The following is a 24,971-nucleotide window of genomic DNA, read 5'->3' on the forward strand; positions in this document are numbered from 1 at the left end:
TGCCCCTCAGTCTGGGGTGTGAGCTGAGCTCCAGCCCCAGGGCCCAGGGAGGGGCTGGGCAGTCCCTGGAGGGACCCCCATTTGCATGGCAGCCCCTCCTCTGGCAGAGGGTGGGGAGAAAAGGAGGCCTGGGCAGCCCAGCCCCACTGTGGGCTCAGGGCTGTGAGCACCATGGCCTGGACTCCTCTGCTCCTCGCGCTCCTCTCTCTCTGCACAGGTAGGGCCAGGCCTGGGACCAGGCTGCTTCCCTTCCTGCTCAGTCTCCTGGGAACCTGCCCCTGGTCCCTGCCCATCACTGACCAGTGTCTGTGTCTGCAGGGTCCCTCTCCCAGCCTGTGCTGACCCAGCCGCCCTCCCTCTCTGCCTCTCCGGGAGCCACAGCCAGACTCACCTGCACCCTGAGCAGTGGCTCCAATGTTGGTGGCTACCACATACACTGGCACCAGCAGAAGCCAGGGAGCCGTCTCAGGTTTCTCCTGAGATTCAACACAGACTCAAATAAGTACCAGGGCTCCGGGGTCCCCAGCCGCTTCTCTGGATCCAGAGACGACTCGGCCAATGCGGGGCTCCTGCTCATCTCGGGGCTGCAGCCCGAGGACGAGGCTGACTATTACTGCGCTACATACTATAGCAGTGGGGGCAGCTTTCGTTACCCACAGTGTCTCAGAGGACGAGGAAGTGAGACCAAAACCCCTGGGCCCCGAGGTGGTGGCTCTGAGCCTCCCTTCAGCGAGGACCGTCTGTGGGGCCTCTGTCAGGGGGGCTCCTCTGCAGGGACCTGTGTCCCCGGGAGGAGGAGGTCACCTCGATGGAGCAGCAGCACAGGCGTCCCAGGAGCACACGGGAGGTCATGGAGCCCCGCCCACCACCTTGAGTCAAGGGAAATTCTAACAAAAGGAATATAATCATTTGGCTTCACTTTATCTTCATTGGAGTCTGGACAGACTGAAGCCGGACCCCAGAATCCTCCTCGTCCTATGGCTCCCTGAGCATGCCACTGACATCAGCAATACCCTCCTCACTGTCCTGAGGACTGACACCTGCTGAGAGCTCACTGTGTTCTTACCATACATGAGTGTTTAATCCTCACCACAGCCACACTGCATGTGGTCCTGAGCACACTGAGAGCAGAGGAAACTGAGTGAATGTTTTTAGGTAAAAAACTTTAAAAAATATATTTTTTATTTATTTCAGACAGGAAAGGAAAAGAAGACAGATAGAAACACCAGTGAAGAGAGAGAATCATTGATCAGCTGCCCCCTAACCGCCCTTCCTGGGGATTGAGAATACAAGCTGGGCCTGTGCCCAGACCAGGAATCGACTGTGACCTCCTGGTTCCTAGGTCGATGCTCAACCCTGACCCCACTGATGGACTGAGTGAATATTTTTAAATAAAAATCCCCTTCTTTCCTATTGTTTGTCTAGTCTCCTCACCCAGAGCTCTTCCCTCCTGACCCTACTGGTCCCCAATGTGTGGGGAGTGGCTTCCCGACAGCAGTTCTCTGACACCAGCTGATGTCCCCCAACAGCACTCAGTGCTCACACCATCTGCCCAGAGACGTGTCAGACCCGCAGTTAAAGGGCCAGTCCCCCTGACTGCCCGCAGGTCAGGTGCCAATCACAGCTGGGAGGTCCCAGGATTCATACAACTTCTGCAGTATAAATCCAAGGTTCCCAGGTTCCCTCCAATGGGTTCCACAAATTTGCAAACTGCACCTCAGCCCTCTCCCCTTCCAGCGAATGGGGGGCAGGTGAGGGGCTCCCAAGCTTCTAATCCTCCCGGCCTTTCCGGGGGCCCGTCCTCACCCAGGAGCCCACCCAGCGCCCCCTCATCAGCAACAGGCCCGCCCGTCCCCCAGGGAGTGACAAGGGTCTCAGGAGCCTGTGCCGGGGCCAGGGGCTGAGACCAGCGTATGTTTCCTGTCATCTCACATCCTGTGTCTGCAACTACACATGGTCACCCAGACAGCCATGCTCCCCCACACATTCATGTCATGTGTGTGACCCTGTGTGACTCCTGACTCATCACATATGACATGTGAGTGTTCACCCTGGTCGTGGACACAGCCTTCTCCTTCTCTGAACAAACCCACAGAAGGTGGGTCCCAACCAGCACAGACTCTCAGTCACACCCCCTCCCCTCCTCCCTCCTCTGCTGCTGCCTCCCTCACCTCCTCTCTCCCTCGGGCCCCTCAGCTCTTAGCTCTGTCCCCACGGGAGGGTTTAGGGCACAGTGACCAGTTCCTGCTGTGGTCCCGTCCCCCAGGCCTCCGTCTCTGGGGAGGGTGAGTCCCAGGAGCTCATCAGCATCGAATCCCTTCAGAGTCCGAATCCCTCTCTCCCCTCCACCTGAGGGTGTCCCTCCTCAAGGCCCTCAGCCCATCTCTTCACTGTGACATGACCCTTTTCCTGTAAATGCGCCCACTCTCCTGGCCACCCCCAGGGAGGATCTGGGGGCCGCAGGGAGCTGGGGGGCAGGCTGTGGTGTCAGCGCAGAAAAGGGGGGGCTGGGGCTCACCCTGCCCTGTGCCTCCTGAGGCCCAAAGGCCCCGCGGCTGAGGGTCGTGTGCCCGCAGGGACAGAAGGGGACAGGCCCTCTCCCGCCACAGGACCGGCTCCTAAAGGAGTGAGCAGCCCTCTGAGCCCTTCCCACCGGCCCCACGGCCCCTCCCCTGTGCTGTGGGGAGAAGCTCACTGCGCATCAGCTGTGCAGCAGCTTCACTGAGAGGGACCCCCAATCATCATGTTCTCTACGTGCACTTTGACCTTTCCCAAAAGAGGGCCCTGGGACTGCACACTGCAGTCCCCCCACAGTGTCTCAGGATGACAGCAGTTGGAAGGAGCCCCCACAGATGTGGGCAGAGGGACCTGAAGCTGTGGGGCCTGTGGCCAGCAGGGGGCGCTGGGGGACCGCTCTGTAGGCCTCACACTGCAGCTGATGGAGGACCAATCACTCAGAGGGAGCCCTGTGCTGCCTGCAGGGGACTCAGCAGCTGTGTCCTCCCAGGCCTGGCAGCGCCCCCTGAGCAGGGACCTGTGTGTGGTCTCAGCAGGTGCTTCCTCCCAGGGCCCCCAAGGGGTGAGCCCACCTCCATGCCACTCAGTCTGGGTGTGAGCTGAGCTCCAGCCCCAGGGCCCAGGGAGGGGCCGGGCAGTCCCTGGAGGGACCCCCATTTGCATGGCAGCCCCTCCTCTGGCAGAGGGTGGGGAGAAAAGGAGGCCTGGGCAGCCCAGCCCCACTGTGGGCTCAGGGCTGTGAGCACCATGGCCTGGACTCCTCTGCTCCTCGCGCTCCTCTCTCTCTGCACAGGTAGGGCCAGGCCTGGGACCAGGCTTCTTCCCTTCCTGCTCCGTCTCCTGGGAACCTGCCCCTGGTCCCTGCCCATCACTGACCAGTGTCTGTGTCTGCAGGGTCCCTCTCCCAGCCTGTGCTGACCCAGCCGCCCTCCCTCTCTGCATCTCCGGGAGCCACAGCCAGACTCACCTGCACCCTGAGCAGTGACATCAGTGTTGGTAGTTACTGGATAAACTGGTACCAGCAGAAGCCAGGGAGCCCTCCCCGGTATCTCCTGAGGTTCTACTCAGACTCCCATAAGCACCAGGGCTCCGGGGTCCCCAGCCGCTTCTCTGGATCCAAAGACGCCTCGGCCAATGCGGGGCTCCTGCTCATCTCGGGGCTGCAGCCTGAGGACGAGGCTGACTATTACTGTGCGATCTGGCACAGTAGTGCTTCCCACAGTGACACACTCAGATGGGGAAGTGGGACAAAAACCTCGCCCTCCCAGAGTCTTATTTCACAACGTCTGACCCTGTTAACATAACGTCCCTGTGCAAACTCCACGGGGAAGAACCTTCTGGTTCCTAATGGGTCACTTTCCGTGTTGGATCCCATGTCTCTGAGTCTCAGAAACACAGAACCAGCACCAACACTCACTGGTCAGTCCGTCCCTGAGAGGGGGCCTGTCGTCCATGGGTCACAGACCAGGTCCCGGGCGATGGCTGTTTCTGACGTGAAATAAGGAAACAGCTTTGTAACCTGTTCCCAGAGCCCAGGACCCTCCCAGCAGGCGGCCCGTCCCCGGAGCAGGGACTCCGCGCCCAGAGGTCAGAGCAGTGACCCCTCACTCCCCGGCCTCTGTGCCCCAGGCTCCTGCCCAGCCCTGTGCACACGGACCAGGCCCTCAGCTGCGAGGGGCTGGGGGCCTCAGGCCCAGGAGGAAGCCCAGGCACAGGGCTGGCGTCACCTCTGCTGGGACCTGACCTTCAGTGCCATCAGGGGAGAGGGGCTGTCACAGGGAAAGGGGGACCTGAGCCCAGGAAATCCTCTTTGGGTCTCGATGGGGGAGCAGCTGGACTGTGGCTGGGGAATGCTGAGCTGCTCCAGGAAGGATGCGGGCGCCTGGGTCTCTGGGGGAGACGCTCTTACAGCCGCCGCCACTCAGGCCCTGGGGCTCCCGGGAGTGGGGTTCCCTGAGCCTCAGGCTCTGACTGTGTCTCTCCTCTCACCCACGGGGGCTTTCCAACCACAAGGGTGTGGGTGGCTGTGGGACTTGGGGAGCAGGACCTCCCAACAGGTGCCTGTGTCACTGCCGCTGGGAAGCTGTTGATGAGCCCCGATCCCAGGTCACCTTCTCCTGAACCTGGGTCAACAGACACACTGACCGTTCCCATAGCAACGTCCCCACAGCTCCCAGGCAGAGCTCCTACCCCACCTTGTGACTTAGGACACAGGTGATGGACAGTCCCCGGGTCCGCTCTCTTCAGTGGCTCTTCATTTGTGCCCATGGCATCTTTTTCTTTAATATATATTTTTATTTTGGTTTTCAGTGAGCCACCATCATTCCTACTAAATAGCTCCCACTCCTGTTACTATTCTCGAAATTGTCACCAGGGGGCACTGTGGACATCCTCAGAGCTGCCAGGCCTGAAGCCAACTCTAATGGTTCTAATTGAGTGGGCCCTGCGCCCATGCTCATGGCCTGGGTGTGAGGTGACAGCAGGTGCTTCCCCTCAAGGGACAGACTCAGAGCCCACAGCCTCCCCGGCCTCCTCCTCACAGTGAAGCTGCCAACGGGGCCCAGGACCCAGAGCAGGAGGGTCCTGTGGGCTCACATTTGCATAATGACCAGCAAACACCCCTGTACCCAGGAGGCCGGGAGGAGATAAAGGGACACCGAGCCCAGCACGTGCCAGAGACCCAGGCACCTTGGAAAGTCTCCACCATGAGCTGGACTCCCCTCCTCCTCCTCCTCCTCGCTCTCTGCCCAGGTCCAGGGCCATTTCAGAGACCAGCCTGTGGGGGGTCCCTCTGCCTTCATTCTTCATTCCTGATTGTGTCTGTTTTTGTTTCAGGGTCCAGGTCTCAGGCTGTGGTCACTCAGGAGCCCTCAGTGAGCGTGTCCCCAGGTGTGACCGTCACTCTCACCTGTGGCTCCAGCACAGGGGCTGTCACCAATGGTCACTATCCACACTGGATCCAGCAGAAGTCTGGCCAGGCCCCCAGGGCATTGCTTTATGACACAAACAAGAAATTCTCTTGGACCCCGGCCCGGTTCTCAGGCTCCATCCAAGGGGGCAAAGCTGCCCTGACCCTCGCAGGGGCGCAGCCTGAGGACGAGGCCGAGTACTACTGCGCTCTGTGGTTCAGCAGCCATCCCCACAGTGACAGGTGCCGGTGGGGACGTGAGGCACAAACACAAGCTCAGTGCACCCTCTGCTTCTGGGGCCCCGTCTGCTGTGCACAGGGCTGCGTCCAGCTGGTGTGGGCTCTGAGGTTGTTCTCTGAGGCCCAGACCAGGCAATCTCATCAGTTATTCTCGGCTGTGATCGTTTTATGAAAACAAGAGCCAATATAATCAACAGTTTTACAGGAAATGGACAGGAGCAGCCAAAGGAAAAGTCACACTCACACTCACACTCACACTCACACTCACACTCACCGTCAAGTCTGAATTTCACTTGGCCAGCATTTAGTAATCAAGATAAAACTTAACAATCTTATCTAATCAAGAGGTAATATGCAAATTGCCCATCACACCTTAACAGTCAAGATGGCTGGGCCCACAGCTGAGGCCCAGTTCCCATAACAAGCCTTAATGAGCAATCAGCAGGGACCTGAGGCTGCATCCCCCACCTGGTGGGGATTGAAGAGGGTGTGGCCGGCCGGGTGTGGATTTCACCCAATGGGGGTGGGGCTGGCTGGGTCTGGGTCTTTCGTAATTTTCAGGCACCAGGGTGTTTGGGGACTTGACTTTGGATCTTTCAGTGTGCCCAAACACTGACAGAAGGAAGATGTTCATATACATATTTCTAAATTTTTTCATCTCTGACACTTCTACTATAAAGGACAAATTAAAATATTTTCTCTAATTAATCCCCTTTTAATGTGCACAAATTTCGTGCACCAGGCCACCAGTATAGTATAAGAACAGTAGAAATGGAGCCACTTTAAAGCAGAGGTGGGGCATCCATTGCAGCTGAATTTTTTGCCCGTCTTCCCTTCACACCTGTGTGAGGTTGGAGGGCAGATACCCTTTCCTTCTCCCCGGTTCTGAGGGGTACAGTCTGTGGGCCTTTGTGGCAGCGTCTCCAGGACACAGCCCATCAGGACAGTCCATCTGCTCAGCGTGGGGTGAGCTGAGCCCCAGCACCAGGGCCCAGGGGCTGGGCAGTCCCTGGAGGAACCACATCTGCAGGGACGGCCCCTCCTCTGGCCGAGGGCGGAGGGAGGAGGCTTGGGCAGCCTCAGCGCCTGGCCTGGGCTTGGGGACCCTCCTGGAGCTTGGCCTCCTGCTCAGAGCAGGGATGTGCTCTTTCTCCTGAGAGGACATCGCCAGGGACCTCTGAGCTCCCAGGAGCTGGAACTGGGCTCCATCCCCTGCTGACCCCATGGCTGGGCGGTGTTGGTCCAGATCAGAGTAAACAGAGATGGGAAGGTTTCCTAATGGGTCCCCTCGGCGTCCCCCTGCCCCACCCTCATCACTAGTGCATTTGGGTCTGGAAACCAATCAGGGAAACCCTCAAGGTAGCTCCTGCCTCACCATGACCAGCTCTGACCCCTGACCTCCCCACTGTCCTGACATATTCAGGTCCAACAAAAGCCACAGCCACTCCCATCAGGGGGCCATGATCTGAGGGCCGTTTCTCCCAGGAAAGTGAGAAAGCAGCACCAACCCCACAGCCTGGCCTCCCTGTCCCAGAGGGAGGACCTGGGAAGCGGGCTCATGGCTACCATGGAGACACTGCCCCCCTCTCCTTGGAGCCTCAGCCTCCCCCGCTGCTCCCTCAGGGGAGGACAGGCCCAGGGGTCCCGCACACACCCTCTGACCCCACAGAGCACAGTGGATCTCCTTCTGCTTCCATCACCAAAATTGCTCCCCAAGCTCACCTTGATTCATCGCTTAGTATCCCCCCCCTCACAAGGCCCTGGTCCCGGTGGTGCTATCACTGTCCCCTCCCCTTCCGTGTCCAGGGAGCTGGGATCACAGTGAGCCTCACTCAACAATCAGACACCAGACTCTCCCACGGATAGAAATACACGAGTGGGAAATATTATATTCAGTTTCCCTATGAATGAAGATGCCAGTTACTAGGCAAATCTTGATTGAAAATCATGTGTACAAATGCAATTATGTATTATCTACTGAACAAAAGGGAAGGTCATTGACAGAATTTTTTTGTGATTAGGAAAGAGAGTGATTAATTTATAACACGGCAGAGATCACATAAAAAAATAACACTGTGTCCTGGAAATTAAGGAATTCACCTCCTTGGCACAGTGGCTGCTCTAGACCTGATCCTGGGAAGAAAGTTCCATTAGTGACTCCAGCTCAGGTCGGACCATGAACGGCCAGGGAGACGGGCCCCGACTCACAGGAGGAGGTGAAGTGGAGCAGAGAGAGTGTCCTGAGGGGACGGGGAGGCCACCTCAGGGGGCACCTGGATGCCCTGAGCCAGGGGGTCAGTGCACAGAGCAGTGGGGAGGCAGGACCTGTCCCTCCTGGGCCTTAGTCAGCAGGGGACACAGTGGTGTGTCCAGGCCTGGCCACCAGGGGGCGCGCAGGGGCCGCTGCTGAAGGGCTGGGCTCATCAGAGCTGCAACCTGTTCCCTGGCCCTGCCTGGTGCCCTGTGCTCAGGGCTCACAGCTGTGACCTTGCCTCCCCCTGGGCCCCGCACAGCCCCACCCCTGCCCTCACCCTGCCATCCTCAGGCACAGGGACCCACCCAGGGCCCAGGGAGGGAGCAAAACCAGGGGGTCTCATTTGCATGAGGGGGCCCTCCCTCCCGCAGACTATGAAGAGGGGAAGGGAGAGATGGGGGAGCTCTGCTTCAGCTGTGGGGCACAGGAGGCAGGACTCAGGAATGACCTCCACCATGGCCTGGGCCCCTCTCCTCCTCACCCTCCTGGCTCACTGCACAGGTGACTGGATAGGGGACAGGGGAAGGGGCCTTGGGGAGACACATGGGCCCTGCCTCCTCCTCTTGTCTCTACACCCAGACTCACCCTCTCTGTGTCCCCCCTCTTCCAGGATCCTGGGCCCAGCCTGTGCTGACTCAGCCGTCCTCAGTGTCGGGGGATCCGGGCCAGAGGGTCACCATCTCCTGCACTGGAAGCAGCTCCAACATTGGGAATCCTAACTATGTGCACTGGTACCAGCAGCTCCCAGGAAAGGCCCCCAAAACCATCATCTATGGTGATAGCAACCGACCCTCAGGGGTCCCAGACCGATTCTCCGGCTCCAGGTCTGGCAGCTCAGGCACCCTGACCATCACGGGGCTGCAGGCTGAGGACGAGGCCGATTATTTCTGTCAGTCCTATGACGACAATCTCAAAGCTCGCACAGTGGCCCAGGCCTGTGGGGAAGTGAGACAAAAACCCGCTGTCCCGCTGCAGTGGGTCCCGGGGCAGTCCCATCCTCTGATAAGGTGGCTGTGCCTTTGCTGGGGGGCCTGAAACCGGGGTCTGAGGCCCCCCCAGGGGACTGTGTCTGCAAATCTGTCCTCACCCTGTGAACCTGCCCGTCCAGCCGCCCGTGGCAGCAGCACACGGTGTGCGTGTCTCAGCCTGAGCAGACCTTCCTGTGCGTCAGGGGGCGGCTGCCTGGGCGGCCAGGACGGGGCAGGGCAGACCCAGGGCCCCGAGTCCAGCTGTGCCTGCGTCAGAGCCCCTCAGGGAGGCCCCGTGTGTGTGCTGTGACCTGGGGCTCCCCACACAGCCTGGGCCCCCCTCCAGCCGGAGAGCAGGCGCCTGTGTGTCCCTGACCCGCTCCCGGGGGCCAGTCTGGCAACTCGGGCTCCGGGAGCCCCGCTGGGCGGGCACTGAGGCCCAGGCTGCCTGTCCCCCCTCCTGTGCCCGCAGCCCCCGTGCCCACCCAGAGCCCGTCCTGTGGGGCTGAGGCCACAGGGAGCCCTTCTCACCTGCCAGGAGGGGCGCCCAGCACCTGCCCCTCAGGCTCAGCCTGTGGCCTCTGCTTCTACTGCTCCCGCCCCCTCCACCCCCCACGGGCCAGGTCCCAGGGCAGCCCCTGGAGCATGAGGGGCCTCCTCCCTCTGCCCTCAGAGGCCTCCCAGCAGCCTCTTCCTGGACACAAGGCTGACACCTCACAGGAGCCCCTCCCCATCAGCGGGATCCTGAGCCTCTTTGCCCTGAAGCCCCGGGTCTGAGCTGGGGACCATCTGTGGTCACTTCAGCCTGAACCCCGACGAGGGGACCTGCGTCTCTATCAGGGTCATTGACTTGTGTCCAGGCCCCCCCAGCCGTGCCCCCTCCTCCCGGATGCTCAGTAGGAGCGGCTGAGGCCTTTGTGCACAGAGAGGTCCCTCTGTCCCTGCTGCCCCGGCCCCGGGGTCTCAGGCTGCAGCGCCCACGGGTCCCTGGGAACAGCCGCTGTCCACGCCCCTCAGTGCTGAGCTCTGACGTCACCTCCTCCTGGGAGCTCCCTGCTGCTCCTCCCGGGACCCTGAGCCAGGAGGGGTGCGGGCCCCGTGTCTGCGCCTGGTCTCTGGGGACACGCCCTCCTCCCGCCTCAGGGGCTCACCCGCTGCTGGGGGACGCGCCGTGCGTGTGGGTGAGAGTGTCCGTCCCACGTCTGCCGGCTCCTCCCCATCCCCGTTCAGCTTCTGCCTGAAAGGAGGGAATGTGTACGGACACAGGAGGGAATGTGTACAACTGTGAGCACATGTGAGGACACGGAGACAACATGGTACACGGAGAGCAGAACATACAGATGTCGGAATACAAAGGCGTTTCCTAAAACTTAAAAAACCCACGTGCTTCAGGCTCCATTGGTAACTGTGACGCCCACCAAACAGTTTATGGTTTTTTAATGAATCACTAACTCAATCAGATCTCCATGAAAACCTTACATGCCTCACCTGGTGTGAAATGTTTGCTGAATGGTCCTCCTTTGAATACGACCCTGAGGGTGTTTCTGGAAAATTCCTCTCCGTCACCGACCTGCACAGCCCCCTGAGCTCCGCACACTGAGCAGCGCCCTCCCCTGTGACGTGGACACAGGCTCCCTGTGTGTTCATTGAGCAGCATCTTCCCTGGAAGGGAAACCACACTCACGTGTCGTGTGTGAATGTGTAAGCACCTCACACGGATGCACCCCTGAGAGTGCACTGCTACGGGATCAACACAGAGAATCCCATCGCAGTGTCTGGGCTCAGACCGTGGGGGTGGGAAGAGGGACAGAGACCTGGGGAGCCCCCAGCCTGCTGGGCTCTCAGGGCTTTGGGGCAGGGGAGGGTGTGTCCTCCCGCCAGCAGGGGGCGCTGTGAGACCGCAGGTGATCAGCACACAGCTGTTCAGTGAGACCTTCCCACACAGGCACCTGCACTGTGGGCTCCCTGCTGTCCTTGGGGGCCTGGCAGCGCCCCCTGAGCAGGGACCTCTGTGTGGTCTCAGCAGGTGCTTCCTCCCAGGGCCCCCCAAGGGAGGAACCCACCTCCATGCCCCTCAGTCTGGGGTGTGAGCTGAGCTCCAGCCCCAGGGCCCAGGGAGGGGCTGGGCAGTCCCTGGAGGGACCCCCATTTGCATGGCAGCCCCTCCTCTGGCAGAGGGTGGGGAGAAAAGGAGGCCTGGGCAGCCCAGCCCCACTGTGGGCTCAGGGCTGTGAGCACCATGGCCTGGACTCCTCTGCTCCTCGCGCTCCTCTCTCTCTGCACAGGTAGGGCCAGGCCTGGGACCAGGCTTCTTCCCTTCCTGCTCCGTCTCCTGGGAACCTGCCCCTGGTCCCTGCCCATCACTGACCAGTGTCTGTGTCTGCAGGGTCCCTCTCCCAGCCTGTGCTGACCCAGCCGCCCTCCCTCTCTGCATCTCCGGGAGCCTCAGCCAGACTCACCTGCACCCTGAGCAGTGGCTCCAACGTTGGTGGATACTGGATAGCCTGGCAGCAGCAGAAGCCAGGGAGCCCTCCCCGGTATCTCTTGAGTTTTAAATCGGACTCAGATAAGTACCAGGGCTCCGGGGTCCCCAGCCGCTTCTCTGGATCCAAAGACGCCTCGGCCAATGCGGGGCTCCTGCTCATCTCGGGGCTGCAGCCTGAGGACGAGGCTGACTATTACTGTCACACATGGGACGGCACCTCTAAGACTTACACAGTGGTCCAGACCCACAGGGAAGTGAGACAAAAACCTCCTCTCCGCTCTCCTGGCCTGACCTTGGCCCCTTCTGGCGGCTCTGCCCAGTTCTGGCTCAGCCCTGACTGTGCTGGTCGGTGTCCATCCGGCACCGGGTCATCCTTGGACCCGTGGTCCTGACAGTGTCACAGCTCTGACGTCAGGTCAGCGTTTCCATGGATTTGTGGCTCATGTCATGTTTGCCATGCTCACGTCTTCACAGGGAACATTCCTCAGGGATAACGGTTCCCATGGAGACATGTGAGGAGGGGGAATCAGATCCATTCAGGCCAAGCTCAGCTCTGAGTGGAGGAGTGACTGAGGTAGGATCCGGGTCTGAGGGCTCAAATCTGAAATTTGCATTAGACTCCAACATGCTGCAATGACGTGTATTCTGTGTGACAGCAGGAACTGTCCACATGTAAACATAACACCGTCCTCTCTGTGGCCACATGCACATGAGCTCCGTGTGGATGCGTGTGGCTGGGGGATGGGATGATGGATGCGAGGCCGCCAGGCCTGAGCTCCGGGGCCGAAGGACCAGGGTGTCCGGGTGTGTCCACCAGGTCCTGGGTCCCCCTTGTCCTCAGGATTAAACACGACCCAGGGAAAGGCTCCCGGATGCTCTGCTCATGCGCAGCCCTCCCCACGCCCTGCAGCCTGGACCCTGCTGTGCACACGGGTCCCTGCATGTCCCCTGCTCCTCCTCCTCCTCCTCCAGGGACCGGGGCCCAGGACACACAGCAAGGCCTCTGCCCTGGCCGAGGCAGCAGCACTGGGTGGAAAGGCGTCATTTGGATCCCTCAGCTCAGGTGACATGTCATCAACACTCTGTACCCAATGACACAGCCACATCCTCAGGACATGGGGTCCTCAGCCCGGCCGGCGTGGCAAAGTGGTTGAGCGTCGACCTATGAACCAGGAGGTCATGGTTGTATTCCGGGTCAGGACATAGGCCCAGTTTACATGCTTGGTCCGCAGTGGGGGACGAGCAGGAGGCAGCCAGTTAATGATCCTGTCTCTTCACTGATGCTTCTTTCTCTCTCTGTCTCTTCCTTCCTCTCTGACATCAATAAAAATATACTTTAAAAAAGAAAGGAATGTTGGTTCTCATTTTGGGCTCCATGTCAGCTACAGCAGAGGCCCCGGGTCACAGCTGGAGGATGAGGCTGAGCATCACTGACCAGCCCAACCCCAGGCCCCGCCCTCCTCCCAGCACAGCCCCGGGGATGAGCCCCTTCCTGGGCTCCCAGTCTCTCCCGGGAGGAGCTGACTCCAGGTTGAATTGTCACCATCACCATCGTCACAGGTCAGAGTGTGTGTTCAGTGAGCACAAGAGAAATGAGTTGGGAGCTCATCTCCTTGCTGTCCTCCCACCCACACCCCCGGGTCAGCAGGAGGTCACAGGTTCTGGAACCTTCCCCGGGGGCAGGACAGACAGAGCTGAGCACAGCTGAGTCCCTGGAGGAGGGAAGGTCGCTGTCCTCACCCCAAGGTCAGGAGCGCCCTCTGCAGCCTTGGGCGGGAGGGCCTGTGGGACACTATGGTGGGTGCAGGCCCTGCTCTGAGGCAGGTTCATCCTGGAACCTGAGGGAAGGATTGCTGGGGCTTCCCCAGCGTTTTCTCCAGGGGCCTGGAAGGGAAGGCTGGGTCTCAGGTCCAACCCACATCCCATGGCTGTGTTCTTAAAGGGCCAGACTGATGGTCACACAAAATGCCCCCAAACAGGCATTGATGGTTTCCTGTGTGGCTTTTCCCTCCATCGATCTGCCGATGTCCCACCCACACAGGCACTCAATGTCCTCAGCTCTTTGTGTGGCAATTGCATGGGGACCAGGAAGAGATTGCTCTCCCAAAGCCATGCCCACCCTAAAGCCACGACCACCGCATCACAAAGGGCCCGGCCCAGAAGACCCTGGGTTATCAGCCAGCACCCCCTTCATCAGAGGGATGAGCGCATCCACAGAGACAGGCTTCATGAGTGACATGCGTTTCAGGAGCCGCTCCATCTGTGAATGGGGATGAGGCCCAGGGTGAGTCCCAAGCTCATGTCCCTTCTCCATCCCCAACTCCCTTAGGACCCTCAGCACCATAACATCTCACATGAGGGCTGGGTCACAGCTCACTCTTTATGAACGTGGGAGGCAGCATTTCTAACTGTCCCCAGACCATCACCTCTCGGTTACCTGCATGGTGGCACCTCCCACGGCTGGGCCCAGGATGAGACACTACAGGGAGCACCAGCATCTGTGCCAGTCAGACCAGGAAGTGGGAACAGGGACAGTGACCTGGGGAGCAGCAGACACCAGCTGGGCTCAGGGCTTTGGACCAGGGCGACGTAGTGTGTCCTGTGGCCAGCAGGGGGCGCTGTGGGACGGCCTGGGCCTGGGGGCGGGGACCTGTGCGCCCTGATGGGGACCAGCTGTGTCTGTGCTGGCAGCACCCCCTGAGCCATAGCCTCTGTGTGGTCTCAGCAGGTGCTTCCTCCCAGGGCCCCCAAGGGGGGAGCCCACCTCCATGCCCCTCAGCCTGGGTGTGAGCTGAGCTCCAGCCCCAGGGCCCAGGGAGGGGCTGGGCAGTCCCTGGAGGGACCCCCATTTGCATGGCAGCCCCTCCTCTGGCAGAGGGTGGGGAGAAAAGGAGGCCTGGGCAGCCCAGCCCCACTGTGGGCTCAGGGCTGTGAGCACCATGGCCTGGACTCCTCTGCTCCTCGCGCTCCTCTCTCTCTGCACAGGTAGGGCCAGGCCTGGGACCAGGCTTCTTCCCTTCCTGCTCAGTCTCCTGGGAACCTGCCCCTGGTCCCTGCCCATCACTGACCAGTGTCTGTGTCTGCAGGGTCCCTCTCCCAGCCTGTGCTGACCCAGCCGCCCTCCCTCTCTGCCTCTCCGGGAGCCACAGCCAGACTCACCTGCACCCTGAGCAGTGGGTTCGATGTAGAGGACTATGCTATATACTGGTACCAGCAGAAGCCAGGGAGCCCTCCCCGGTATCTCCTGTACTACTACACAAGTACAAGTTTGGGAACTGGGGTCCCCAGCCGCTTCTCTGGGTCCAAAGACGCCTCGGCCAATGCGGGGCTCCTGCTCATCTCGGGGCTGCAGCCTGAGGACGAGGCTGACTATTACTGCGCTACAGATCATGGCAGTGGGAGCAGCTACCGTTACCCACAGTGTCTCAGAGGACGAGGAAGTGAGACAAAAACCCCTGGGCCCCGAGGTGGTGGCTCTGAGCCTCCCTTCAGCGAGGAGCGTCTGTGGGGCCTCTGTCAGGGGGGCTCCTCTGCAGGGACCTGTGTCCCGGGAGGAGGGAGGTCACACTCGATGGAGCAGCAGCACAGGCGTCCCAGGAGCACACGCGGGAGGTCATGGAGCCCCGCCCACCACCCCGAGTTGGGGAAATTCTAAGAAGAAGGAATATAATCATTTGGCTTCAGTTTATCCTCAATGGAGTCTGGACAGACTGAAGCCATACCCCAGAATCCTCCTCGTCCTATGGCTCCCTGAGCATGCCACTGACATCAGCAATACCCTCCTCACTGTCCTGAGGACTGACACCTGCTGAGAGCTTACTGTGTTCTTACCGTACATGAGTGTTTAATTCTTGCCACAACCCTAGTTCATAGGTATTGTCACAAGTTGTTGAGAAAACTCAGTGAATACTTTTATTAAAACATTTAAAAAATATATTTTTACTGCTTTCAGAGAGGAAGGGAACAGAATAGAGAGACAGGAACACCAGTGAAGAGAGGTCATCATTGATCAGCTGCCCCTGCACGCCCCCCACTGCGGATCCAGCCTGCAACCTGGGCCTGTGCCCTGAACGGGAATCGAACCTTGACCTCCTGGTTCATAGGTTGACGCTCAACCACTGAGCCACACTGGCTGGGCTGAGTGAATATTTTTAAATAAAAATCCCACTCTTTCTTATTGTTTGTCCTGTTTTCTCCTCAAGAAAACGTCACTCCTGGCCCTTCTGGTCCCCAGTGTGTGGGGAGTGGCTTCCCGACAGCAGTTCTCTGACACCAGCTGATGTCCCCCAACAGCACTCAGTGCTCACACCCTCTGCCCAGAGACGTGTCAGACCCGCAGTTAAAGGGCCAGTCCCCCTGACTGCCCGCAGGTCAGGTGCCAATCACAGCTGGGAGGTCCCAGGATTCACACAACTTCATGGCTTAAATCCAAGGTTCCCACGAAAACTCCCAAAATTTCAATTACGTTACTGTATTAACTTGCTAACACCACCTCAGCCCTTTGCCCCTTCAAGTAAATATGGGGAGCAGTGTGTGGATCCCAAGCTTCTAGTCCTCCCGGCCTCTCCAGGGGCCCGTCCTCACCCAGGAGCCCACCCAGCGCCCCCTCAACAGCAACAGGCCCGCCCGTCCCCCAGGGAGTGACAAGGGTCTCAGGAGCCTGTGCCGGGGCCAGGGGCCGAGACCAGCGTGTGTTTCCTGTCATCTCACATCCTGTGTCTGCAACTACACATGGTCACCCAGACAGCCATGCTCCCCCACACATTCATGTCATGTGTGTGACCCTGTGTTACTCCTGACCCATCCCATCTGACATGTGAGTGCTCACCCTGGTCATGGACACAGCCTTCTCCTTCTCTGAACAAACCCACAGAAGGTGGGTCCCAACCAGCACAGACTCTCAGTCACACCCCCCTCCCCTCCTCCCTCCTCTGCTGCTGCCTCCCTCACCTCCTCCTCCCTCGGGCCCCTCAGCTCTTAGCTCCGTCCCCACGGGAGGGTTCAGGGCACAGTGACCAGTTCCTGCTGTGGTCCCGTCCCCCAGGCCTCCGTCTCTGGGGAGGGTGAGTCCCAGGAGCTCATCAGCATCGAATCCCTTCAGAGTCCGATTCCCTCTCCCCCTCCACCTGAGGGTGTCCCTCCTCACCGCCCTCAGCCCATCTCTTCACTGGGACACGACCCTTTTCCTGTAAATGTGCCCACTCTCCTGGTCCCCCCCAGGGAGGATCTGGGGGCCACAGGGAGCTGGGGGGCAGGCTGTGGTGTCTGCGCAGAAACAGGGGGGCTGGGGCTCACCCTGCCCTGTGCCTCCTGAGGCCCGAAGGCCCCGCGGCTGAGGGTCGTGTGCCCGCAGGGACGGAAGGGGACAGACCCTCTCCCGCCACAGGACCGGCTCCTAACGGAGTGAGCAGCCCTCTGAGCCCTTCCCACCGCCCCACGGCCCCTCCCCTGTGCTGTGGGGAGAAGCTCACTGCGCATCAGCTGTGCAGCAGCTTCACTGAGAGGGACCCCCAGCCATCATGTCTTCTACGTGCACTTTGACCTTTCCCAAAAGAGGGCCCTGGGACTGAACACTGCAGTCCCCCCCACAGTGTCTCAGGGGGACAGCAGCTGGAATGAGCCCACACACCTGTGAGCAGAGGGACCTGAAGCTGTGGGGCCTGTGGCCAGCAGGGGGCGCTGGGGGACCGCTCTGTGGGCCTCACCCTGCAGCTGAGGGAGGACCAATCACTCAGAGGGAGCCCTGTGCTGCCTGCAGGGGACTCAGCAGCTGTGTCCTCTCAGGCCTGGCAGTGCCCCCTGAGCAGGGACCTGTGTGTGGTCTCAGCAGGTGCTTCCTCCCAGGGCCCCCAAGGGGTGAGCCCACCTCCATGCCCCTCAGTCTGGGGTGTGAGCTGAGCTCCAGCCCCAGGGCCCAGGGAGGGGCTGGGCAGTCCCTGGAGGGACCCCCATTTGCATGGCAGCCCCTCCTCTGGCAGAGGGTGGGGAGAAAAGGAGGCCTGGGCAGCCCAGCCCCACTGTGGGCTCAGGGCTGTGAGCACCATGGCCTGGACTCCTCTGCTCCTCGCGCTCCTCTCTCTCTGCACAGGTAGGGCCAGGCCTGGGACCAGGCTTCTTCCCTTCCTGCTCAGTCTCCTGGGAACCTGCCCCTGGTCCCTGCCCATCACTGACCAGTGTCTGTGTCTGCAGGGTCCCTCTCCCAGCCTGTGCTGACCCAGCCGCCCTCCCTCTCTGCCTCTCCGGGAGCCACAGCCAGACTCACCTGCACCCTGAACAGTGGCTTCAGTGTTGGCAGCTATGGTATATACTGGTACCAGCAGAAGCCAGGGAGCCCTCCCCGGTTTCTCCTGTACCAAGGCTCAAGTACAAGTTTGGGCTCCGGGGTCCCCAGCCGCTTCTCTGGATCCAAAGACGCCTCGGCCAATGCGGGGCTCCTGCTCATCTCGGGGCTGCAGCCTGAGGACGAGGCTGACTATTACTGTATGATCGGTTACAGTAGTGCTTCCCACAGTGACACACACAGATGGGGAAGTGGGACAAAAACCTCGCGCTCCCAGAGTCTTATTTCACAGCATCTGACCCTGTTAACATAACGTCCCTGTGCAAACTACATGGGGAAGAACCTTCTGGTTCCTAATGGGTCACCTTCCATGTTCGATTCCATGTCTCTGAGTCTCAGAAACACGGAACCAGCACCAACACTCACTGGTCAGTCCGTCCCTGAGAGGGGGCCTGTCATCCATGGGTCACAGACCAGGTCCCGGGCGATGGCTGTTTCTGACATGAAATAAGGAAACAGCTTTGTAACTTGTTCCCAGAGCCCAGGGCCCTCCCAGCAGGCGGCCCGTCCCCGGAGCAGGGACTCCACGTCCAGAGGTCAGAGCAGTGACCCCTCACTCCCCGCTCCTGCGCCCTAGGCTCCTGCCCAGCCCTGTGCACACGGACCAGGCCCTCAGCTGCGAGGGGCTGGGGGCCTCAGGACCAGGAGGAAGCCCAGGCCCAGGGCTGGCGTCACCTCTGCTGGGAGCCTGACCTTCAGTGCCATCAGGGGAGAGGGGCTGTCACAGGGAAAGGGGGGCCTGAGCCCAGGAAATCCTCTTTGGGTGTCGATGGGGGAGCGAGCTGGACTGTGGCTGGGGAATGCTGAGCTGCTCCAGGAAGGATGCGGGCGCCTGGGTCTGTGGGGGAGACGCTCTTACAGTCGCCGCCACTCAGGCCCTGGGCCTCCCGGGAGTGGGGTTCCCTGAGCCACAGGCTCTGACTGTGTCTCTCCTCTCACCCACGGGGGCTTTCCAACCACAAGGGTGTGGGTGGCTGTGGGACTTGGGGAGCAGGACCTCCCAACAGGTGCCTGTGTCACTCCCGCTGGGAAGCTGTTGATGATCCCTGATCCCTGGTCACCTTCTCCTGAACCTGGGTCAACAGACACACTGACCGTTCCCATAGCAACGGTCCCCACAGCTCCCAGGCAGAGCCCTACCCGACCTTGTGACCTAGGACACAGGTGATGGACAGTCCCCGGGTCCGCCCTCTTCAGTGGCTCTTCATTTGTGCCCATGGCGTCCTTTTCTTTAATATTCATATGCTAGAGGCCCATGCTCAGAATGTGTGCAAGAGTCGGCCTTCCTTCCCCTGGCTGCCAGCACCAGCATCCCCTGGCACCCAGGACCCGGGTTTGCTCCTGGCCGCCGCCTCCAGGTGCCCTGGCGCCTGGCTTCCCTCCGGCCCCAGCAGCTGCTTCCTCCTCAGCCCAAGTCACCTGCCCTGAGGAGCTGGAAGGTCCGGAAGGACATCTGGAGTGACTTCTGGTCTACCTCATTAGCATATGACCTTTTATTATATAGGATATTGTTTAAATATATATATTTTTATTTCAGAAAGGAAGAGAGAGTAAGAGAGAGATAGAAACTCCAATGAGGAGAGAGAATCATTGATCGGCTGCCTCCTGCACGCCCCACATTGGGAATGGAGCCTGCAATTGAGGCTTGTGCTCTGACCAGGAATCAAACCATGACCTCCTGGTTCCTAGGTCAATACTCAACCACTGAGCCCCGCCAGTTGTCCTACACGGCCTCTGTTACCCCCCCTGGTCTCTGTTGATTCTGGTCAAGGCACATGCCCGGGTTGCAGGCTCCATCCCCTGTAAGGGGTGTGCAGGAGGCAGGCGATCAACGATTCTCTCTAATCGTTGATGTTCCTATATTTGTCTTCCTCTCCCTTCCTCTCCGAAATCAATAAAAATGTATTTTTTAAAAAGGGAGAGTAAAAGGGACCCAGAGGCTTCTCACAGCATCTTCAAATGTCTTCGAATCTGTATAAATTCCCCCTCGTATGTCAGGACCCAGGAGGTTAAACACGTGAAGGAGAAAAGAGAATCTACCCACACCACCCTGAGGCACCCAGAGGAGGGCATGCTGGGCGGATAGAATGAGGACACCATCCTCCAGTCCATCCGGGAGCAGCACACGCTTCTCAGTCCAAAGGGAAGAGGAGAACCAGGATGTGATGGACTCTGTGAGCACAGCCAAAGGGCAGTTACAGAAGCAAAAGCTAAACCAGGGGGAACAGGGGGACCTCTCTGCAGGGCGTCAGAAGTACAATATTTGCCTCTATCATCTATCTAGCTATCAATTCATCTCTCTACCATCTATCTAGCTATCAATCCATCTCTCTACCATCTATCTAGCTATCAATTAATCTCTCTACCATCTATTAGCTATCAATCAATCTCTGTACCATCTATCTAGTTATCAATTCATTTCTCTACTATCTAGCTATCAATCAATCTCTCTACCATCTATCAATCTATCTACCAACACCTATCACTATCTATCTATCTATCTATCTATCTATCTATCTATCTATCTATCTATCTATCTACTTATCTATCTATCATCTATCTATCCTGTCTATTTTCAGGGGCCATCATCATTCCTTCTGTAGTTCCCACAACCATGACTATCCCCTAGGGCATCACCAGGGGGCGCTGTGGACCTTCTCAGAGCTGCCAGGCCTGAAGCCAACTCTAATGGTTCTAATTGAGTGGGCCCTGCGCCCATGCTCCTGGCCTGGGTGTGAGGTGACAGCAGGTGCTTCCCCTCAAGGGACCGACGCAGAGCCCACAGCCTCCCCAGCCTCCTTCTCACAGTGAAGCTGCCAACGGGGCCCAGGACCCAGAGCAGGAGGGTCCTGTGGGCTCACATTTGCATAATGACCAGCAAACACCCCTGAACCCAGGAGGCCGGGGAAGACATAAAGGGACACCGAGCCCAGCACGTGCCAGAGACCCAGGCACCTTGGAAAGTCTCCACCATGAGCTGGACTCCCCTCCTCCTCCTCCTCGCTCTCTGCCCAGGTTCAGGGCCATTTCAGAGACCAGCCTGTGGGGGGTCCCTCTGCCTTCATTCTTCATTCCTGATTGTGTCTGTTTTGTTTCAGGGTCCAGGTCTCAGGCTGTGGTCACTCAGGAGCCCTCAGTGAGCCTGTCCCCAGGCCGAACGGTCACTCTCACCTGTGGCTCCAGCACAGGGGCTGTCACCAATGGTCACTATCTACATTGGATCCAGCAGAAGTCTGGCCAGGCCCCCAGGGCTCTGATTTATGAAACAACCAAGAAATTCTCCTGGACCCCGGCCCGGTTCTCAGCCACCATCCAAGGGGGCAAAGCTGCCCTGACCCTCACAGGGGCGCAGCCTGAGGATGAGGCCGAGTACTACTGCGCTCTGTGGTTCAGCAGCCATCCCCACAGTGACAGGTGCCGGTGGGGAAGTGAGGCACAAACACAAGCTCAGTGCACCCTCTGCTTCTGGGGCCCCGTCTGCTGTGCACAGGGCTGCGTCCAGCTGGTGTGGGCTCTGAGGTTGTTCTCTGAGGCCCAGACCAGGCAACCTCATCAGTTATTCTCGGTTGTGATCGTTTTATGAAAACAAGAGCCAATATAATCAACAGTTTTACAGGAAATGGACAGGAGCAGCAAAAGGAAAAATCACACTCACACTCACACTCACACTCACACTCACACTCACCGTCAAGTCTGAATTTCACTTGGCCAGCATTTAGTAATCAAGATAAAACGTAACAATCTTATCTAATTAAAAGGTAATATGCAAATTGCCCATCACACCTTAACAGTCAAGATGGCTGGGCCCACAGCTGAGGCCCAGTTACCATAACAAGCCTTAAAGAGCAACCAGCAGGGACCTGAGGCTGCATCCCCCACCTGGTGGGGATTGACGAGGGTGTGGCCGGCCAGGTGTGGATTTAACCCAAAGGGGATGGGTCTGGCTGGGTCTGGGTCTTGTGTCATTATAATCACAGAGGGAGTTCGGGGATTTGACTTTGGATCTTTCAGTGTGCCCCAGACTCTGACAGGAGGAAGATTTTCATATACATTTTTCTAATTTTCTTTCATCTCTGACACTTCTATTATAAAGGGCAAATTGCAACATTAATATATTTCCTCTAATTAATTCCCTTTTAATGTGTACAAATTTCATGCACCAGGCCACTAGTATAGTATAACAAGAGTAGCCATGGAGCCACTTTAAAGCAGAGTTGGGGCATCCATCGCATCTGAATCTTTTGCCCGTCTTCCCTTCACACCTGTGTGAGGCTGGAGGGCAGATACCCTGTAGGGAGGTCACAACACCCGTGTCTTCCTAAACTGGGCCCCTCTGCCCCAGAGCAGGTTCCCACCCTGAGGAATGGGGATGTGTCCCATGGGGCTTAGCTGTGAGGACAGAGTTGGGGACCGAAGCCCAAGCTGAGATCATGTCAAGGTTGGACGGAGCCTCCAGATGCTGGAAAGAGACCAGACAGCACCTACCCGGGGCCTTCCTGGGAATGAGGGCCTGCTGACCCCGTGGCTGGGCGGTGTGGGTCCAGATCAGAGCAAACAGAGACAGGAGGGATCCCTAAGGGGCCCCCTGGACCTCCCTCTGCCCCACCCTCATCACTAGTGCATTTGGGTCTGGAAACTGATCAGGGAAACCCTCAAGGTAGCTCCTGCCTCACCATGACCAGCTCTGACCCCTGACCTCCCCACTGTCCTGACACATTCAGGTCCAACAAAAGCCATAGTCACTCCCATCAGGGGGCCATGATCTGAGGTCCAGTTCTCCCAGGAACGTGAGAAAGCAGCACCAACCCCACAGCCTGGCCTCCCTGTCCCAGAGGGAGGACCTGGGAAGCAGGCTCATGGCTGCCTTGGAGACGCTGCCCCCACTCTCCTTGGAGCCTCAGCCTCCCCCGCTGCTCCCTCAGGGGAGGACAGGCCCAGGGACCCGACACACGACCTCTGACCCCACACTCCACGGTGCATCTCCTTCTGCCTCCATCTCAGAAAGTGCTCCCCCAGGTCACCTTGATTCATCCCTTAGTATCCCCCCTCACAAGGCCCTGGTCCCGGTGGTGCTATCACTGTCCCCTCCCCTTCCATGTCCAGGGAGCTGGGATCACAGTGAGCCTCACTCAACAATCAGACACCAGACTCTCCCACGGATAGAAATACACGAGTGGGAAATATTATATTCAGTTTCCCTATGAATGAGGATGCCAGTTACTAGGTAAAGCTTGATCAAAAGTCATGTGTAGAAACACAAAATGAATTATCTACTGAACAAAAGGGGAGGCCATTGACAGAATATTTTTGTGTGCTGGGAAAAGAGTGATTAATTTCTAACAGGGAAGGAATCACATAAAAAAATAAAACTGTCCTGAAAATTAGGAAACGTGCCTCCTGCGGACACGGGCTGCTGTGGACCTGATCCTGAGAAGAAAGTTCCATTAGTGACTCCAGCTCAGGTCGGACCATGAACGGCCAGGGAGACGGGCCCCAACTCACAGGAGGAGGTGAAGTGGAGCAGAGAGAGTCCTGAGGGGATGGGGAGGCCACCTCAAGGGGCACCTGGATGCCCTGAGCCAGGGGGTCAGTGCACAGAGCAGTGGGGAGGCAGGACCTGACCCTCCTGGGCCTTAGTCAGCAGGGGACACAGTGGTGTGTCCAGGCCTGGCCACCAGGGGGCGCGCAGGGACCGCTGCTGAAGGGCTGGGCTCATCAGAGCTGCAACCTGTTCCCTGGCCCTGCCTGGTGCCCTGTGCTCAGGGCTCACAGCTGTGACCTTGCCTCCCCCCGGGCCCCGCACAACCTCACCCCTGCCCTCACCCTGCCATCCTCAGGCACAGGGACCCACCCAGGGCCCAGGGAGGGAGCAAAACCAGATGGGGGGTCTCATTTGCATGAGGGGGCCCTCCCTCCCGCAGACTATGAAGAGGGTAAGGGAGAGATGTGGGGAGCTCTGCTTCAGCTGTGGGGCACAGGAGGCAGGACTCAGGGATGACCTCCACCATGGCCTGGGCCCCTCTCCTCCTCACCCTCCTGGCTCACTGCACAGGTGACTGGATAGGGGACAGGGGAAGGGGCCTTGGGGAGACACATGGACCCTGCTTCCTCCTCTTGCCTCTACACCCAGACTCACCCTCTCTGTGTCCCCCCTCTTCCAGGATCCTGGGCCCAGCCTGTGGTGACTCAGCCATCCTCAGTGTCGGGGGCCCCGGGCCAGAGGGTCACCATCTCCTGCACTGGAAGCAGCACCAACATTGGTGGTTATTATGTGTCCTGGTACCAGCAGCTCCCAGGAAAGGCCCCCAAATGCGTCATCTATGGTGATAGCAAACTACCATCAGGGATCCCTGTTCGATTCTCTGGCTCCATGTCTGGCAGCTCAGCCACCCTGACCATCACGGGGCTGCAGGCTCAGGACGAGGCCGATTATTACTGCTCAGCCTGGGACAAGAGTCTTAACGATCGCACAGTGCTCCAGGCCTGTGGGGAAGTGAGACAAAAACCCGCTGTCCCTCTTCAAACGGGGCTCCCCTCGCAGACCCCACTCCTCCGACAAGCCAGCTGCTTCCTGTGCCTGCCCGGGCCCCGGGGCCTGAGACCCATTCAGTGACCTTGGTTCAGACAATCTGCCCCCATTCTTTCCATCCCGCCCCCTCCCCTCCAGCCTTGATTTCCTCAAATGGAGCAGAAACTCCTGGATGCTGGGCAGGCTGCCCTGGGTCAGAGGCCACGATGGGTGGCCTGGGTCAGGGCAGGACCAGGGGCCCAGGGTCCAGCTGTGCCTGAGTGGAGCACATGCATAGTGTCCACTAGGGGCCCCCCAGTTCCCAGGAGCAGCTCAGCTCTCAGCTCCTCTGTGGAGGCGGCCCCTGGGTCTGGGATGGACCCTCTGGCTCCAGCCTGGGGAGGGGCCTCCTGTCCATGGCTGGGCTGAGCTGAGAGCAAAGCTGCATCTCCATGTGCCCGCCGCGCGGCCGGCCTAGGGGAGCCCCGCCCCAGTGTCCCCCGTCCCTCTACTGGAATGGGGACCCCAGTGCCTCCCGCCCCTCTGCTGGGATGGGGACCCCAGTGCCCCCCCCTCTGCTGGGATGGGGACCCCAGTGCCTCCCGCCCCTCTGCTGGGATGGGGACCCCAGTGCCCCCCGACCCTCTGCTGGGATGGGGACCCCGGCAGCCGCCTGCTCCGTCTCGGCCATGACTTCTGGTGCTGCTGTGGCTGCGGCCCCTCGGGTCCAGGTCCATGCGGGGCGTCACCT

General features: G+C 59.2%; 1 protein-coding gene, 1 pseudogene and 4 gene segments (V, D, J or C); all 6 read left to right on the plus strand.

The window, feature by feature from the left end:
• Positions 1 to 171: 171 nt before the first annotated feature.
• LOC129148157 (immunoglobulin lambda variable 5-39-like) lies at positions 172 to 874 on the plus strand. The segment is given in 3 exon segments: positions 172 to 217; positions 319 to 658; positions 775 to 874. Coding segments are annotated over 3 exon segments (486 nt in total).
• Positions 875 to 3,264: 2,390 nt separating this feature from the next.
• LOC129148158 (immunoglobulin iota chain-like) lies at positions 3,265 to 7,134 on the plus strand. The gene is made up of 4 exons (XM_054712858.1): positions 3,265 to 3,310; positions 3,412 to 3,801; positions 5,353 to 5,668; positions 7,089 to 7,134. Exons 1-4 carry the CDS (start codon positions 3,265 to 3,267, stop codon positions 7,132 to 7,134), a joined length of 798 nt encoding a protein of 265 aa, XP_054568833.1.
• A 1,193-nt stretch (positions 7,135 to 8,327) lies between these two features.
• Positions 8,328 to 9,664, plus strand: LOC103304964 (immunoglobulin lambda variable 1-40-like; annotated as a pseudogene).
• Positions 9,665 to 11,126: 1,462 nt separating this feature from the next.
• On the plus strand, positions 11,127 to 11,764 carry LOC129148159 (immunoglobulin lambda variable 5-39-like). The segment is given in 2 exon segments: positions 11,127 to 11,172; positions 11,274 to 11,764. Coding segments are annotated over 2 exon segments (537 nt in total).
• A 2,547-nt stretch (positions 11,765 to 14,311) lies between these two features.
• Positions 14,312 to 15,027, plus strand: LOC129148160 (probable non-functional immunoglobulin lambda variable 5-48). The segment is given in 2 exon segments: positions 14,312 to 14,357; positions 14,459 to 15,027. Coding segments are annotated over 2 exon segments (615 nt in total).
• Positions 15,028 to 17,414: 2,387 nt separating this feature from the next.
• Positions 17,415 to 22,834, plus strand: LOC129148161 (immunoglobulin lambda variable 5-37-like). The segment is given in 4 exon segments: positions 17,415 to 17,460; positions 17,562 to 17,903; positions 20,811 to 21,126; positions 22,816 to 22,834. Coding segments are annotated over 4 exon segments (723 nt in total).
• The last annotated feature ends 2,137 nt before the right edge of the window (positions 22,835 to 24,971 follow it).

The sequence above is a fragment of the Eptesicus fuscus genome, chromosome 23, assembly GCF_027574615.1.
Source record: "Eptesicus fuscus isolate TK198812 chromosome 23, DD_ASM_mEF_20220401, whole genome shotgun sequence".
NCBI classification, from domain to species: Eukaryota; Metazoa; Chordata; class Mammalia; order Chiroptera; family Vespertilionidae; genus Eptesicus; species Eptesicus fuscus.